This window comes from Antechinus flavipes, chromosome 2, assembly GCF_016432865.1.
Source record: "Antechinus flavipes isolate AdamAnt ecotype Samford, QLD, Australia chromosome 2, AdamAnt_v2, whole genome shotgun sequence".
In the NCBI taxonomy this organism is placed as follows: Eukaryota; Metazoa; Chordata; class Mammalia; order Dasyuromorphia; family Dasyuridae; genus Antechinus; species Antechinus flavipes.
Genome location: NC_067399.1, coordinates 383,753,640 through 383,767,445, shown reverse-complemented (window position 1 = coordinate 383,767,445; position 13,806 = coordinate 383,753,640). Strand labels below are relative to the sequence as shown.

Below are 13,806 nucleotides of genomic sequence, written 5' to 3'. Positions count from 1 at the left end.
AATATATTTACAAAAAGCACTCACAACAACTCTAAGAGGTTTCATTATTATCCCCATTTCGCAGATGAGGAAAGTAAGTCAAGGCAAATAGAAATTAACTGATTTGCCCAGGATTACATAAGTAATATCTACAGTCTAATTTGAACTCAGCTCTTCCTGACTACTATATCCATTCATCATGAGCTCCTTCTCCCCTCTTTCTCACTTTATATTATTGCTCATGCATCTCCTGCCACTTTCTCCTCCTCCATCCCTATTGAAATAGAGATATACACAAAGGAGCCATCTTTGTATCAACTTTCAAAAAAGATGGTCTTGTTCAATTCCTCAGTTGCCATTAAATCTGTCCTTATCAGTAACTTCGGGACCCATAAAATTCATAAAAACATTCTTTAGAGATAGAAAGCAGAGGTTTCCATACCATGTAGTGACTATATCCAATTTCTTTAAGATAACAATGATAATCTCTCACCTGTCAAAAACTGAAAAATTACATGATTTTTTTGTTCTGTTCTTTGTTCTATGCTTATAAAAATGAGTTGTACAGGAGCAACTAGGTGGTGCAGTGGATAGAGCACCAGTCCTGAAGTCAAGAAGACCTGAGTTCAAATCTAGTCTCAGCTTACATGAACTGATGCTAAGTGAAATGAGCAGAACCAAGAGATCATTATGCACTTCAACAACGATACTGTATGAGGATGTATTCTGATGGAAGTAGATTTCTTTGACAAAGAGACCTAACTAGTTTCAATTGATAAATGATGGACAGAAGCAGCTACACCCGAAGAAAGAACACTGGGAAATGAATGTAAACTATTTGCATTTTTGTTTTTCTTCCCGGGTTATTTTTACCTTCTGAATCCAATTTTCTCTGTGCAACAAGAGAACTGTTCGGTTCGTCAAAACATATATTGTATCTAGGATATACTGCAACATAATATTTAACATATATAGAACTGCTTGCCATCTAGGGGAGGGGATGGAGGGAGAGAGGGGAAAAATTGGAACAGAAACGAATGCAAGGGATAATGTTGTAAAAAAAAAATTACACCCTGGTATGGGCTCTGTCAAAAAAAAGTTATCATCAAAAAAAAAAAAAAAAAATCTGGTCTCAGACACTTAACACTTCTTAACTGTGTGATCTTGGGCAAGTCACAATTGCCTCAGCAAAAAAAAAAAAAAATTAAATGAATGGATAGATAGTAATAGATAAATACATAGATAGATAGATAGACAGACAGATAAATAAGCTGTATCTTCAATTCAGGGTCTTCTGGCAAGAAGAAGTAGCATTTGACCCATCCTTTGTTATTATATGTTTATATATTATATGTTTAAGATATCTTTCATAAGAATTGCCTCAGTTTATAATTTTGTTAAATTTCACATGTGATACTGTAGACATCTTAAACTCAACATTTCTGAAACTGAACTGATTATATCTTTCCCCAAAAACATTCCCCATCTTCTAACTTCTTTACTACTATTGAAGATAACACCATCTTCCCAGTCTCACAACCTAAGGGTCATTCGTGATTCGTCCCTATCTCTCACAACAGCCATGGTCACCCCACCTTCCCATTTTATACTATCTGTTGCCAAGGCCTGTTGATTTCGCCTTTGCAACATCTCTCTAATAATTAATAACTTTCTCTCCTCTGATACTGCTTCCACTCTAGTGAAGGCCTTATCACCTAAACACTTGGACTACTGTAAGAGCAGTGTGTTAGTGGGTGTAATGCATCTCTTCATTCAATTGCCAAAATAATTTTTCTGAACATTGGAAGATGTTACCTCCTCCCAAATTCCTAATTTAGAGACTCCCTACTGCTTCTAGCATCAAATACAAAATCCTATTTTTGGCATTCAAAACCTTTCATACATAAACTAGTGCGCGCTGCCCTCCTTCCCCTCCCCCCTCCACACACTATCTTTCCAGTATTATGAAACCTTACCCCCAGCCATATACTCTTCAATCCAGGATACTGGTGTCCTTGTTGCTCCTCAAACAAGAAATTCCATCTCTTGACTCTGGACATTTTCTCTGACTAATGGCTAAAATATTTTCCTCTTCAAGTCCTAACTAAAATCCAATCTTCTTCAGAAAACTTTTTCCAACCCCTTCTAATTCTAGTGCCTTTCCTCTGTTGATTATTTCCTAGTTATCCTAAACATAGCTTGTTAGATAATCACTTGTCTGCCTGTTGTCTTCCCCATTAAACTGTAAGCTCCTTAAAGAAATGTTTTTCTCTCTTTTTCTATTTTCAATACTTAGATTTAAGTGCCTAGAACATTATATAGGTGGCTTTACAAAAATTATCTTATTTGACTCTCATAACAATCCATTTTATAGATGGGGTTGATGAGGCAAGCAGAGGATAAGGGATATGTACAAGATCATACAACAATTAATAAATTTTGAGGGTATTTGAACTCAGATCTGACTCCAGAACTAGTGTTCTATCCACTGTGCAACAATTTACTCAAATTTTAAATTTTATCCAAAACTGTTTAATTCTTAGCACTTTTTGCTGTTTTCTGGCATCATTGTTGAAAAGTTAGTAGCCCAGAATGACAGGTAAAGATAATGCAGAATGCTGGAGGGGATGTGGGAAAACTGGGACACTGGTACATTGTTGGTGGAATTGTGAATACATCCAGCCATTCTGGAGAGCAATTTGGAACTATGCTCAAAAAGCTATCAAACTGTGCATACCCTTTGACCCAGCAGTGTTACTACTGGGCTTAAATCCCAAAGAGATTTTAAAGAAGGGAAAGGGACCTGTATGTGCAAGAATATTTGTGGCAGCCCTCTGTGTAGTGACCAGAAACTGGAAACTAAGTGGATGCCCATCAATTGGAGAATGGCTGAATAAATTGTGGAATGTGAATATTATGGAATATTATTGTTTAGTAAGAAATGACCAGCAGGATGATTTCAGAAAGGCCCAGAGAGACTTACATGAACTGATACTGAGTGAAATGAACAGGACCAGAAGATCATTATATACTTCAACAACAATACTATATGATGATCAATTCTGATGGACGTGGCCCTCTTCAACAATGAAGATGAACCAAATCAGTTCCAATAGAGCAGTAATGAACTGAACCAGCTATACCCAGGGAAAGAACTCTGGGAGATGACTATGAACCACTACAAAATTCCCAATCCCTCTATTTTGTCCGCCTGCATTTTTGATTTCCTTCACAAGCTAATTGTACACTGTTTCAAAGTCCGACTCTTTTTATACAGCAAATTAACTGTTTGGACATATATACATATATTGTATTTAACTTATACTTTAATGTATTTAACATGTATTGGTCAACCTGCCATCTGGGGGAAGGGGTGAGGGGAAAAAAGGAAAGAGTTGGAACAAAAGGATTTGCAACTGTCAATGCTGAAAAATTACCTATCCATATATCTTGTAAATAAAAAGCTATAATTAAAAAAAAAAAAAAAAGAAAGAAAGAAAGAAAGAAAGAAAGAAAAGAAAAGTTAGTAGCCAGGGGCAGCTAGCTGGCACAGTGGATAGAGTACCAGCCCTGAAGTCAGGAGGACTTGATTTCAAATCTGGTCTCAGACACGTAATACATCCTAGCTGTGTGACCCTGGGTAAGTCACTTAACCCCAATTTCCTCAGGGGAAAAAAAAAGAGAATAACTAACTTAATGTTGTATATACATGTGTGTGTGTGTGTGTTTTTCATCTTTGTAAACAGTTTTGTGTGCATCTTTTCCTAAATATGAGCATCTTAATTCAATTGTTTTTGCCTTTATCTGCATCCCCACACTTAACAAAATGCCTAGAATTAGTATTCTAACGTCTAGAATGTATCAGTTTTCTGACCAAGTTATTTTTGGAAGGTCTCTTCATTAAAGAAACTGATATATATTGATTAAATTTCTATGTAAATACATAGACTTTGACTAAACTTCTGCATAAACAATTTTTGCTGTTGCCATTTCTGATGGTATTTTTTATTATCCATTTTTTATTAACAAAGTTTTATTTGTTTAAAGAACAAATTAAAGTTCAAGATGGAGTTTATCTGTTTGTATTCATTTCCTGAGGACTAATTTCCTATAAAAACTTGAACCTAGTTCCATGCTCTAACCCTAGCTATAAAGCTAAATATAGCACAATAATATACAAATAATGATGAAACAGTTAAAGTAAGGCCAGCAGCATGTTTTATGGATCATCTATGGAGAATTTACAGGAGAATACAAATAAGAATCACATAAAAAGAAAACTCATAGCTAAGTTATAATCTGTACCAATGGGAAAATTATTCACACCGATGAATCAGAGGTCAAATGAAGCGAATGAAAAAAATTAATTTTGTATATTAGCTATAGTTTGGAACACAAGCTGAATTTTTGTTATTATATTTTACAGACAAGGTGAATCAGACATCTTTCTTTTAAGTACCTTCCTCTAAGCAAGTATTCATAACTGTCTACTACCATCTATTTTAGCCTATCCAAATTACAAAAACAATACTTAAGAGGCAAATTTTTCATACTAAAACTGAAGGAAAAAAATCATAAAGGCAAAAGCTTCAAAATAATTATTTTGCAAAGGAAACTAAGAAGTTAGATAAAACCAGTTAAGACATGAAGTCTGCAAAGAAGATACTATTGATTGAAAATATAGGCTCAGTTTAATGCTTTAAAACTTACCTATTATAGAGCTTCTCATAAAAATTTTTATTTGGCAATGTTAAATAAATATTTGGTAATGTAAGTTCTAATACATAGTGAGAGTTGCTGACTGCTTTGTCTTGAAACTCTGTCATCTCCAAAGCATCACCAGGCATCACCATCTAAAAATCAAACCAATTGTAGGTTTAGTTTAAAAAAAAAAAACACAACCAACCAACAAGCAATAAAATAAATCTTTCTAACCGCATAATAACACTGGAAGGCAGTAAGGTGAGATGAAAAGATTTCTGGATTGAGTCACAGTACATGGATTAAAACCTCAACTCCCGTCTCTTATTGCCTATGTGACCTTGGCAAAGTCACATCTCCACGGGCTTCTATTTCATCATTGAGGAGGTTGAACAAAGTGACCTTTAAAATCCCTTTCAAACCTAAAAATATAATCTTAAATCTATGATTATAATTTCATTCATTTCTAGGTTTTAGATTTACAAAATAAAATACCTAATGAAAATAAATAGCATTATTAATTCTGAAATCCTTGTTTAAAATATGGAATAAAAATACTTGTTTTAATTAGGGAATTAGAGCAACCCCTTATTTGATTTGGAAAGTAAGTTTCCTGTTTCCCTTATATTACCTGCTCATTTTCAAACATTACTCTACGAGAAGAAAAAGGAGATGGCTCTGGTCTTCTTAAATCACAAACATCTTTCAAAGAATGTGCTCCTCCTTCTTCTTCCTCTTGAAAGTGACCATCACTCTCTTCTTCTTCCTCTGCTGCTATTCTCTCCAAAATGGAATGCATAGCTAATGGGTTTATTTTCAGCACAATTCTGTCCATCAAAAAATAGAAATATGCTTATTAAAGCTTAAATTTGAAAATAGTCTCATACATGATTTAAAAATGCTGCAGTATGTAACCAACAATTACTCAAATATAAGACATTATATAAAGATAACAATCTAAAGGATTCTAATTACTTACCGTGGCCAATCAAAATCATCTGATGATGTTATATCCCCATCTATTCCACTAGACACTTGAAAAAATTTAACTAATGGTTCTCCTTTATCTTCCTGGAATGAACCTTAAAAATGTGTTGAAAGCTTAATTAATTAAAATGCACAAAATATATCAAAAATATAATGTTTTCGTATTCCACACAAGGTTATATACACACATAGGATAAAGCAAAAGGCAGACTACTCTGTTTATGAAATGTGACTAACACAAGGATTTCTTTAAGTCAATGTTTGATAAATTAATCTTTTTTTTTAAATAATTATAACTTTTTATTGACAGAACCCATGCCTGGGTAATTTTTTACAACATTATCCCTTGCACTCACTTCTGTTCCGACTTTTCCCCTCCCTCCCTCCACCGTCTCCCCCAGATGGCAAGCAGTCCTATACATGTTAAATATGTGTGCAGAATCAAACAGTTCTCTTGTTGCACAGTAAATTAATCTTTAAAAAAAAAATTTTAAATACTATTAACAGGAGCAGCTAGATGGTACAGTGGAAAGAGTACCAGGCCTGAAATGAGGAGGATCTGGGTTTAAATAGCTGACTGATTACAGAAAGGCTTAGAGAGACTTACATCAACTGATGCTAAGTGAAGTGAGTAAAAACAAGAGAACATTATACATTGTGGCAATAAAATTATGTAATGATCAATTATGATGGACAACTCTTTTCAACAATGAGATGATTCAGGCCAATTCCAATAGACTTGTGATGAAGAGAGCCATGTGTACCCAGAAAGAAGACTGTGGGAACTGATGTGGATCTTTCACCTGTTTTGTTTTCTTTCTTTCTCATTTTCTCCCCTTTTTATAAGGCAGCATGATAAATGTGGAAATATGTGTAGAAGAATTGCATATGTTTAACATGTAATTGAATTGCTTGCTGTTTGGGGGTAGGAGGTAGAAAAAAAAAATTTGAAACACAAGGTTTTGCAAGGCTGAATGTTGAAAACTACCATTGCATGCATTTTGAAAATAAAAAGCTTTTTTCTTTTTAAATAAAGACGAAAAGGAAAAGGACAAAATAAGCATTGAAATGTATTAGATTTAATGTAATACAGAACATTAAATATAATGTATATATTATATACATATATAACCTTATATTATATATAATATTATAATATGCATTATGTTATATATAACCTTATAAGTTTTATTAAGTACAAGTCTACTCTAAGAATATCAAAAAAAAGTTTAAACATCTAAAATTTTTCTAAGAGCAAACAATGCTATTCAAATAAAACTGAAAGAATTAATATTATTTAGAAATTTATTTTAAGATGTTCTAATAGATGAAACTAATACAAATGTCTTAGAATCACAAAACAGAAACATAAAAGGTAAATGAACTGGTTTCTTGTTTGTTTTTGCCAGTAGTCAGCAACTGAATGTGAACATAAAAGGCTACTTAAAACTAAAGTTTGAGGAATCAAGCCTTTTATTTTTGAGGAAAAGTTTTAAGTTATTTCTACAAATTTATGAGACTACCAAGAATGCTCAATTAAAGTCCCTGAATTCTTACAAAAAGAATCATAAAAAAGTCCTTGAATATGGGAAAGGAGGTCTTAAAAAGATTTCAGTAGGAAATTCTAGCAAACCTTGGATGAAGACAGGGAGGAAATAGCAAGATGATATGTTCAAAGAACATATTTCAAAATATTTTGCTAGGTAAACTCTTATGATCTAATAGATTCTGATCTTTTATGGAGACTCCTAGGCATGAAGTAATGAAAACATTTTTTAAAATACCACAAGGGCTAACAATATAAAACCATGTTGAATTGAATTAAATTGTCATGAATTTGTAAGCCACAATTTGTACCCTGAAACCACACTGCCTGTGGCTGATGAAAATTAATGTCAAAGAATTTAGTAAAATCCTGATATATTGTTGTTATTTATGAAGAAATATTGCTTTTGTAGTGAAAATCTTTTATCTCTATTGTATATTTTAAAAATATCTCAGAGAAAAGAACATTTTGGAGGCATTTTTTGATAATTAACTTCTTTTTTCTTTTTCAAATTGCCATGCCCATTAAAATCTTACCAAATAGTTCTCTAAAGGTAAGTTCCAATTTAATTTGCTCTGGAGATGACCCTCCTATAAACTCAGTCTTAAATTCCATACTGGTAAATTCTAAATGAAGGATCTCCTTTTGAAGTGACTTCTTAAACCAAGGTCCTCTTTCTTGATCTGATCGAAGATCGGGTATTGGGAAGCGAACAGCAAGATTTAATGCAGGTGTGGTTACTTGTACAGATATCTGACAATTTGAAGGAGTATGTGAATCATCCAAAAAAACTTCTGTGAAAGCTTTGTGCTAGAACACAAAAATATTTTTTAATTAATTCAATTATTGGACATAATAAGTTAAAGTAGTATGAACCTATACTTAACAGTAATTAAGTGTTACTTTTGAAAACAGGCATATTTTATATATCACATTAATTATTATTATATTTTAAAAGACCTGATTACTCAATGTGATAAACAAGTCATGGCAAAAGTCATAATTATAAATAGTTATAATGAAAGACAATTTCTAATGTAGAAAATTAAAACAAAAAAAACTCATAACATCATAAATTGAGTCCTACTTAAAATATTTTATATTTGTATATTTATTATTATATTATATATTATAAATATATAAATACTTATATATTTAAGTAAATATTTTTTGCTAAAAAAAATTAAAGCTGTTATAAACTTGAAAATTAATCTGTTATTGAACACAACTATTATCAGTCAAAAATCATACTCAGATCCTACTAAAGCTCAATTTCCTAGGTTTTCCTAAAAAGTAGTAACCATGTTGCAGGGATCACCAAAACTCCATGTAATTCAACAGAATGTCAAAAAACATATCATGTATTCATTGTATCTGTAATCTACTAAAAATCTTACCTGAGATAAATATTCTTATACTATTTTTAATGAATAATTCAGTGATTTTTTTACTATAATATGAAACTTTTTTCTATGATCAAAAGCAAAAAATAAATTATTCAGGTTTTTATAATTCACATTTTTAAAAAATGTGCTAATAAGTACATTTTTACCAAATAAACTTGTCAACAATGTTGTTTTGGGTCCTCCTCCTAGTTAAATGATATTTGGGGGTGTGTTTTTTGATGTTAAAAGTCATAGGATACCAATTATTATTCCAGAAAAAAATCAAAGGAAGATGAGTAGAACAAAAAGCAAATTTTCTTTTAACTGTTCAGCATCCCCATTGTCACTCATTTTTTCAACCTGTTATTAGAAAAACCTTCTTTCAGCCAAATATATCACCCTTGGAAACAGAAATTTTAGAATGTCAAAATGAGATTATCAATTTTTATTTCCACTTTCATCAAAAAGGACAATGTATTTCCCCCCAAAGAATTTTTTAAAAGAAAAGAAAAGAAAAAGCTGCACAAATAGCATAACATTTTCCGAATTGGACTTTCTGTCTGCTGTTGTACATGATGCCAACATTATGGTAACAAGGAAAATTTTTTTGTTCAACAAGACCATTTGATCCACTGTAATTATGTATTCTAGTGAAAGAGTATCAACCACTTTAAGGAAAAAAAGTCATCAAAATGGATTCCTAAAAAGACTAAGTGATTACCATATGAGATTCCATAATAACCCTCAATTCAAACTCCAGTAATTTCCTACTAACTGTAGAATAGAACACTTCATTTGGTTTTTAAAATCCACCACAACCTACTTTCCCTGTCCCATGCATGATACATTAATCTCTTTATCATTTTGTACAATCCAATGAAATAAGCCTTCTTGCTGTTCCTCACACACAGCATTCCATCTCCCATCTCTGTCTCTACAATAAATAGATCATACCTCAAAATGCATTACCTCCAACATAATCATTGCTCTTCTTCAAAACTTAGCTCAAGAGCTCCTATGCCATCTTTCCTAATAACCCCAATGATAAGTGTCCAATTGGTATAAACTTAAATGGCTCTTATGTCACCCAATACAATATAAATTCCTTGAAAACAAACACTATTTTTGTCTTTATCTCCACTGCCTAGTATAGTAGCTGGCATACAGTAGGTATTAATAAAATGTTTATTATTTAATAAAGTACTTATGCAATTAAAATTTCAAGAATCCAGTGAAAGGATCTTTGAAGATACCCAAGTTAGTCCTGGAAAGAAAACACACACACACCCTGCCCCAAACACACCATTCCACCAGAAATCTACCTAGATATTTAAGGAAGAAGAGGTCTTTGATTTCTTGTCCACTTATGTCTCATTCTTTCAATCTTCAGTAAATAAAATTAATCTTATACTACCTACAAAAGCTCATAAGTAGGGCAGTTCTCATTTGAGAAAAAGCTCCCCTTAAACTTCAAATAATACTGGTTTCTTACTTGTTAGAGGATTTTTAAAGGGTGTGTGTGTGTGTGTGTGTTCTATCACATCTTCTATCAGATACCATGGAATAATAAATAAGTGTTTAACCAAAACTAATTGCCTCTCAGCCATATACAAATATACAAGTGCTCTGAACATACTGCTTAATAAATTGCTTTTGGAGATTTCCACCTAAAATGACTATGTAAAAAGGTCAAAACCTCCAAAAGAAACCCCAACAAATATCAGAAAATTGGCCTAGAAAGCCTGATATAAAAGAAATCCAAAAAGAAGCAAGCATAAATGCTCCACAAATTCCAGAACTGCATAAAAAGGATTTAAGAAGATGGAGTTTGGTCAAAACCTGCTAAGGTAAATGTAGAAATGAAGTAACGAGATGAACACAAACTCCAATAACTAAGCTAGAAGCAGAGAGCAAAGGAAACCAGGTTCCTGCAAACAGACTTGTAGCTCATTGACACTCTGAACAGAAACCAGATCAAAACAACATTCTGATTTAGTCCTTTTAGCTTTGTATTCCATAAAGCACTGGGAACCACAGCAGGAAAAAGAACAAATTCATCATCCAGCACCAGTAAGCACGTCCATTCAGAAGGCCAGACACCAGTATAATCTCCATTGGTGCCTGTTAGGGGCACATCAGAAGTCAAGACTAATTCTTCAATAAAAATCATGCCAGACAAAAAATTAAATAGTCAACAAAACAAAGATTTAAAATAACCCAATATTTTTAAAAATAATAAATCAAAGGAATTTTCAAAAAGAAAAAAAAAGCCTACCCTGCATCTTGGTCTTCCTCTTATATTATTATTTTTTAATACTCATCTAGTCTATTCCTAAATTCTTAAACCTACTTTTAGAAAAAAAACATTACCCTATAATCAAGAATCCTCCAAAAACACTTGCTTACAGATGCTAACTACTAAAAACCTATATTACAAATAACCAAGACTCATCTAGATATGATCTGACAGTAGAGATAAAGGAAACAGACAGCCACCAAAAACAGATGTGAAGAATGGGGCAAAATAAGGGACACTTAAAATGCTTAAGGTTTCAGGGCTCTCTAATTACCAAAATGAAAGTACTGCCCTCTCCATTAAGGACCCCTCACTCTGAGACTTATCAACATTTCTTTCATAATGTTGCATATTTTACTACTAGAAAATTCAATTTTCCATGTCACACAACTTAAGATAGCTGCAAAGTTACGTATGTTAAAATGAAGGATGAGATCCTAGTAAGACATAAAAATTTCCAATCTTGCCTAGGTAGTAGGCAAACACCTTTTAATGGGAATCTTGACTCAACAAGAATTAATGATAAATACATAGCATGATTTGTAAGAATATGTATTTTTTAAAAATGAATGTACGTGTATAACCAGAAAATTGTTTTTTGTTTTGTTTTGTTTTGTTTTGAGGAGGGAACTGGGGTTAGGTGACTCGCCCAGGATTACACAGCTAGTTAGTATTAAGTGCTTGAGGCCACATTTGAACTCAAGTCCTTCCTGACTTTAGGGCTGGTGCTCTATCCACTGTGCCATCTAGCTGCCCCTAAAATAATTTTTTAAAAAATTCATCTAGGGGGAAAAAAACAAATAACAAAGAACATTGATTTAAGAGAACTATTGAGATAGCATCTAAGTTTAAAATATACTTATAAATATTCATGGTGACAGAGAATTTGGCCTGGTATTTTCTTGAAGTTATCATAACAGGTCTATACTTGGTCCAATAGTTGCCCATCTCCTGAGTAATCAAATTATTCAAACTTCCATTTGTTTTCCAGGGAATGAAGCTACTTAGTATTTCTTCACCCATATTTAATTTGTTTTGGTTTGCTGATAAAAGATGAATGGATCATTGTTATAATATCAAACATCATAGTGATGAAAAGTCAGTCTTACAGTAAAGAAGCTCTGGTTGGGTTCAATAGGGTCTGTTAATAAGCATATGATCCTGGAGAAGATGCTGAATCTCTCCATGCCCCTAAGATGATTAATTTCAGAAAAACTACTAATTTGCACTAATAGAAGGAGCTATCTTACCAGATATTCTGATAAAATCAGTTTAAGACAAAAAAAAAAAAAAAAAAAAAAAAAGGAAAAACAAACATTCAAAGCATTTATGATGCTGCCTAAAGAATGAATTGCATTTCTTCCAAATGGCCATGACAAAGAATGATCTGACTTCATCCAGCTTCCAACAACAGCTGTTTTGAGTAAAACTGTATTTGCAAGAGTCAAGAGAATGTCATATTTTTATCAAAGACATTTGAAGCTAGTTATATGTACACTTGATATATTTGCATTGTAATATTATTTACCAGATATTTATTATACACTTACCAGACTTATATGTTTGTTGTAAGATGTATACATGTGAGAAGCCATCATCTCCACTGTGCTAAGTTTCTGTGGTTGAAGCAAGGAATTTAATCTATCCACAATACTAATATCCAGTTCACAAAACACTGGATTTAACTTAATATGTAATTCTGCTTTCTGAGGAACTGCACTAAGTCGTGCTTGACTGCCCTAAATAAAAGAAATATCATTAACATCACTAGCAAAATTATGACAATAGTAAAAATAACAATGCCTAGCATGTTAAAAGATCTTTAAAGTTTTGAGTATTTTATATTGTCATTTTATTATTTTATTCCAATAAAATAAACATAAATGAAAGATAAATATAAATAGTCTGATAATTCTGCTTTATTTCAAATTTAAAAAGCAAAATTTGATATTAAGTCAAAAGTAAAACTTACTTGGGGTCCTCTATTATCTGAATGTTTATAATGAAGCTGAAGACAAGTCTGGGGATGTAAATCACTTCCTTTTTTAGAATGGAACTTCAAAAGCTAAAAATAAAAAGCATTAACATGTAAAATATCTAACTATATTATATAACATTTATCCTGAAATCTTTTTTTTTGTTTTGTTTTTTGCTGAGGCAATGGGGGTTAAGTGACTTGTCCAGGGTCACACAGCTAGGAAATGTAAAGTGTCTGAGACCAGATTTGAACTCAGGTCCTCCTGATTTGAGGGCTGGTACTCTATCCACTGCGTCACCTAACTACTCCTATCCTGAAATCTTTTATCCATTTTTCGACATTATTACAAAATAATTTCTCAGATTCTTCATTATTTCGTGCTATAAGCAAATAACTCCAGAAACAATCTTTTCAAAAAATACAAAAGTTAACAGTAGCCAAATGAAAGATATATTGTCTAAATCACTAACACACTAAATCACTAACAAACTGATATATGTTTTAAATGATGAAAGAATGCATTTCTTTTCTAAACTATTTGTCTTACTTTGAAAGGCAGCATAGCATAGAAGAAAGAGTAAAGGGCTAGAAAGCCTGAATTTGAATCCCAGCTCTGTCATTTACTTTCTACATAACCATAAAATCACTTAATCTCTCTGAGCATCATCAGTAAAAGGGTAATTATTCTGCTACATACCTCACGGTTATGAGTAAAATGCTCTGTAAATGATATATAAGCAAATGTTCATGATTCCATAATCTAATATTTTAAGGATCTGTGGTTTCACATCTATATATATAATATATATATATATGTATATATATATATATATATATATGTTATTTTTTCACTTTTAGTGGCATAGATCATAAGCCTTTCACACCTTAGCAGATGATTTAAGAAGTTAATATAGTAAATAATATTTAATACCTA

At 32.2% G+C, this 13,806-nt stretch overlaps 1 protein-coding gene across 1 annotated transcript in view; it reads right to left on the bottom strand.

Moving 5' to 3' along the window:
- ATG2B (autophagy related 2B) overlaps positions 1 to 13,806 on the bottom strand; it is a 111,337-nt gene that overhangs the window by 45,871 nt on the left and 51,660 nt on the right. Inside the window, exons 13-18 of the mRNA XM_051978429.1 lie at positions 12,867 to 12,959; positions 12,445 to 12,633; positions 7,750 to 8,023; positions 5,660 to 5,762; positions 5,312 to 5,507; positions 4,690 to 4,832 (exon numbers count right to left, since the gene is read on the bottom strand). Coding sequence (XP_051834389.1) covers positions 4,690 to 4,832; positions 5,312 to 5,507; positions 5,660 to 5,762; positions 7,750 to 8,023; positions 12,445 to 12,633; positions 12,867 to 12,959 — 998 coding nt within the window. The remainder of the gene's footprint in view (positions 1 to 4,689; positions 4,833 to 5,311; positions 5,508 to 5,659; positions 5,763 to 7,749; positions 8,024 to 12,444; positions 12,634 to 12,866; positions 12,960 to 13,806) is intronic.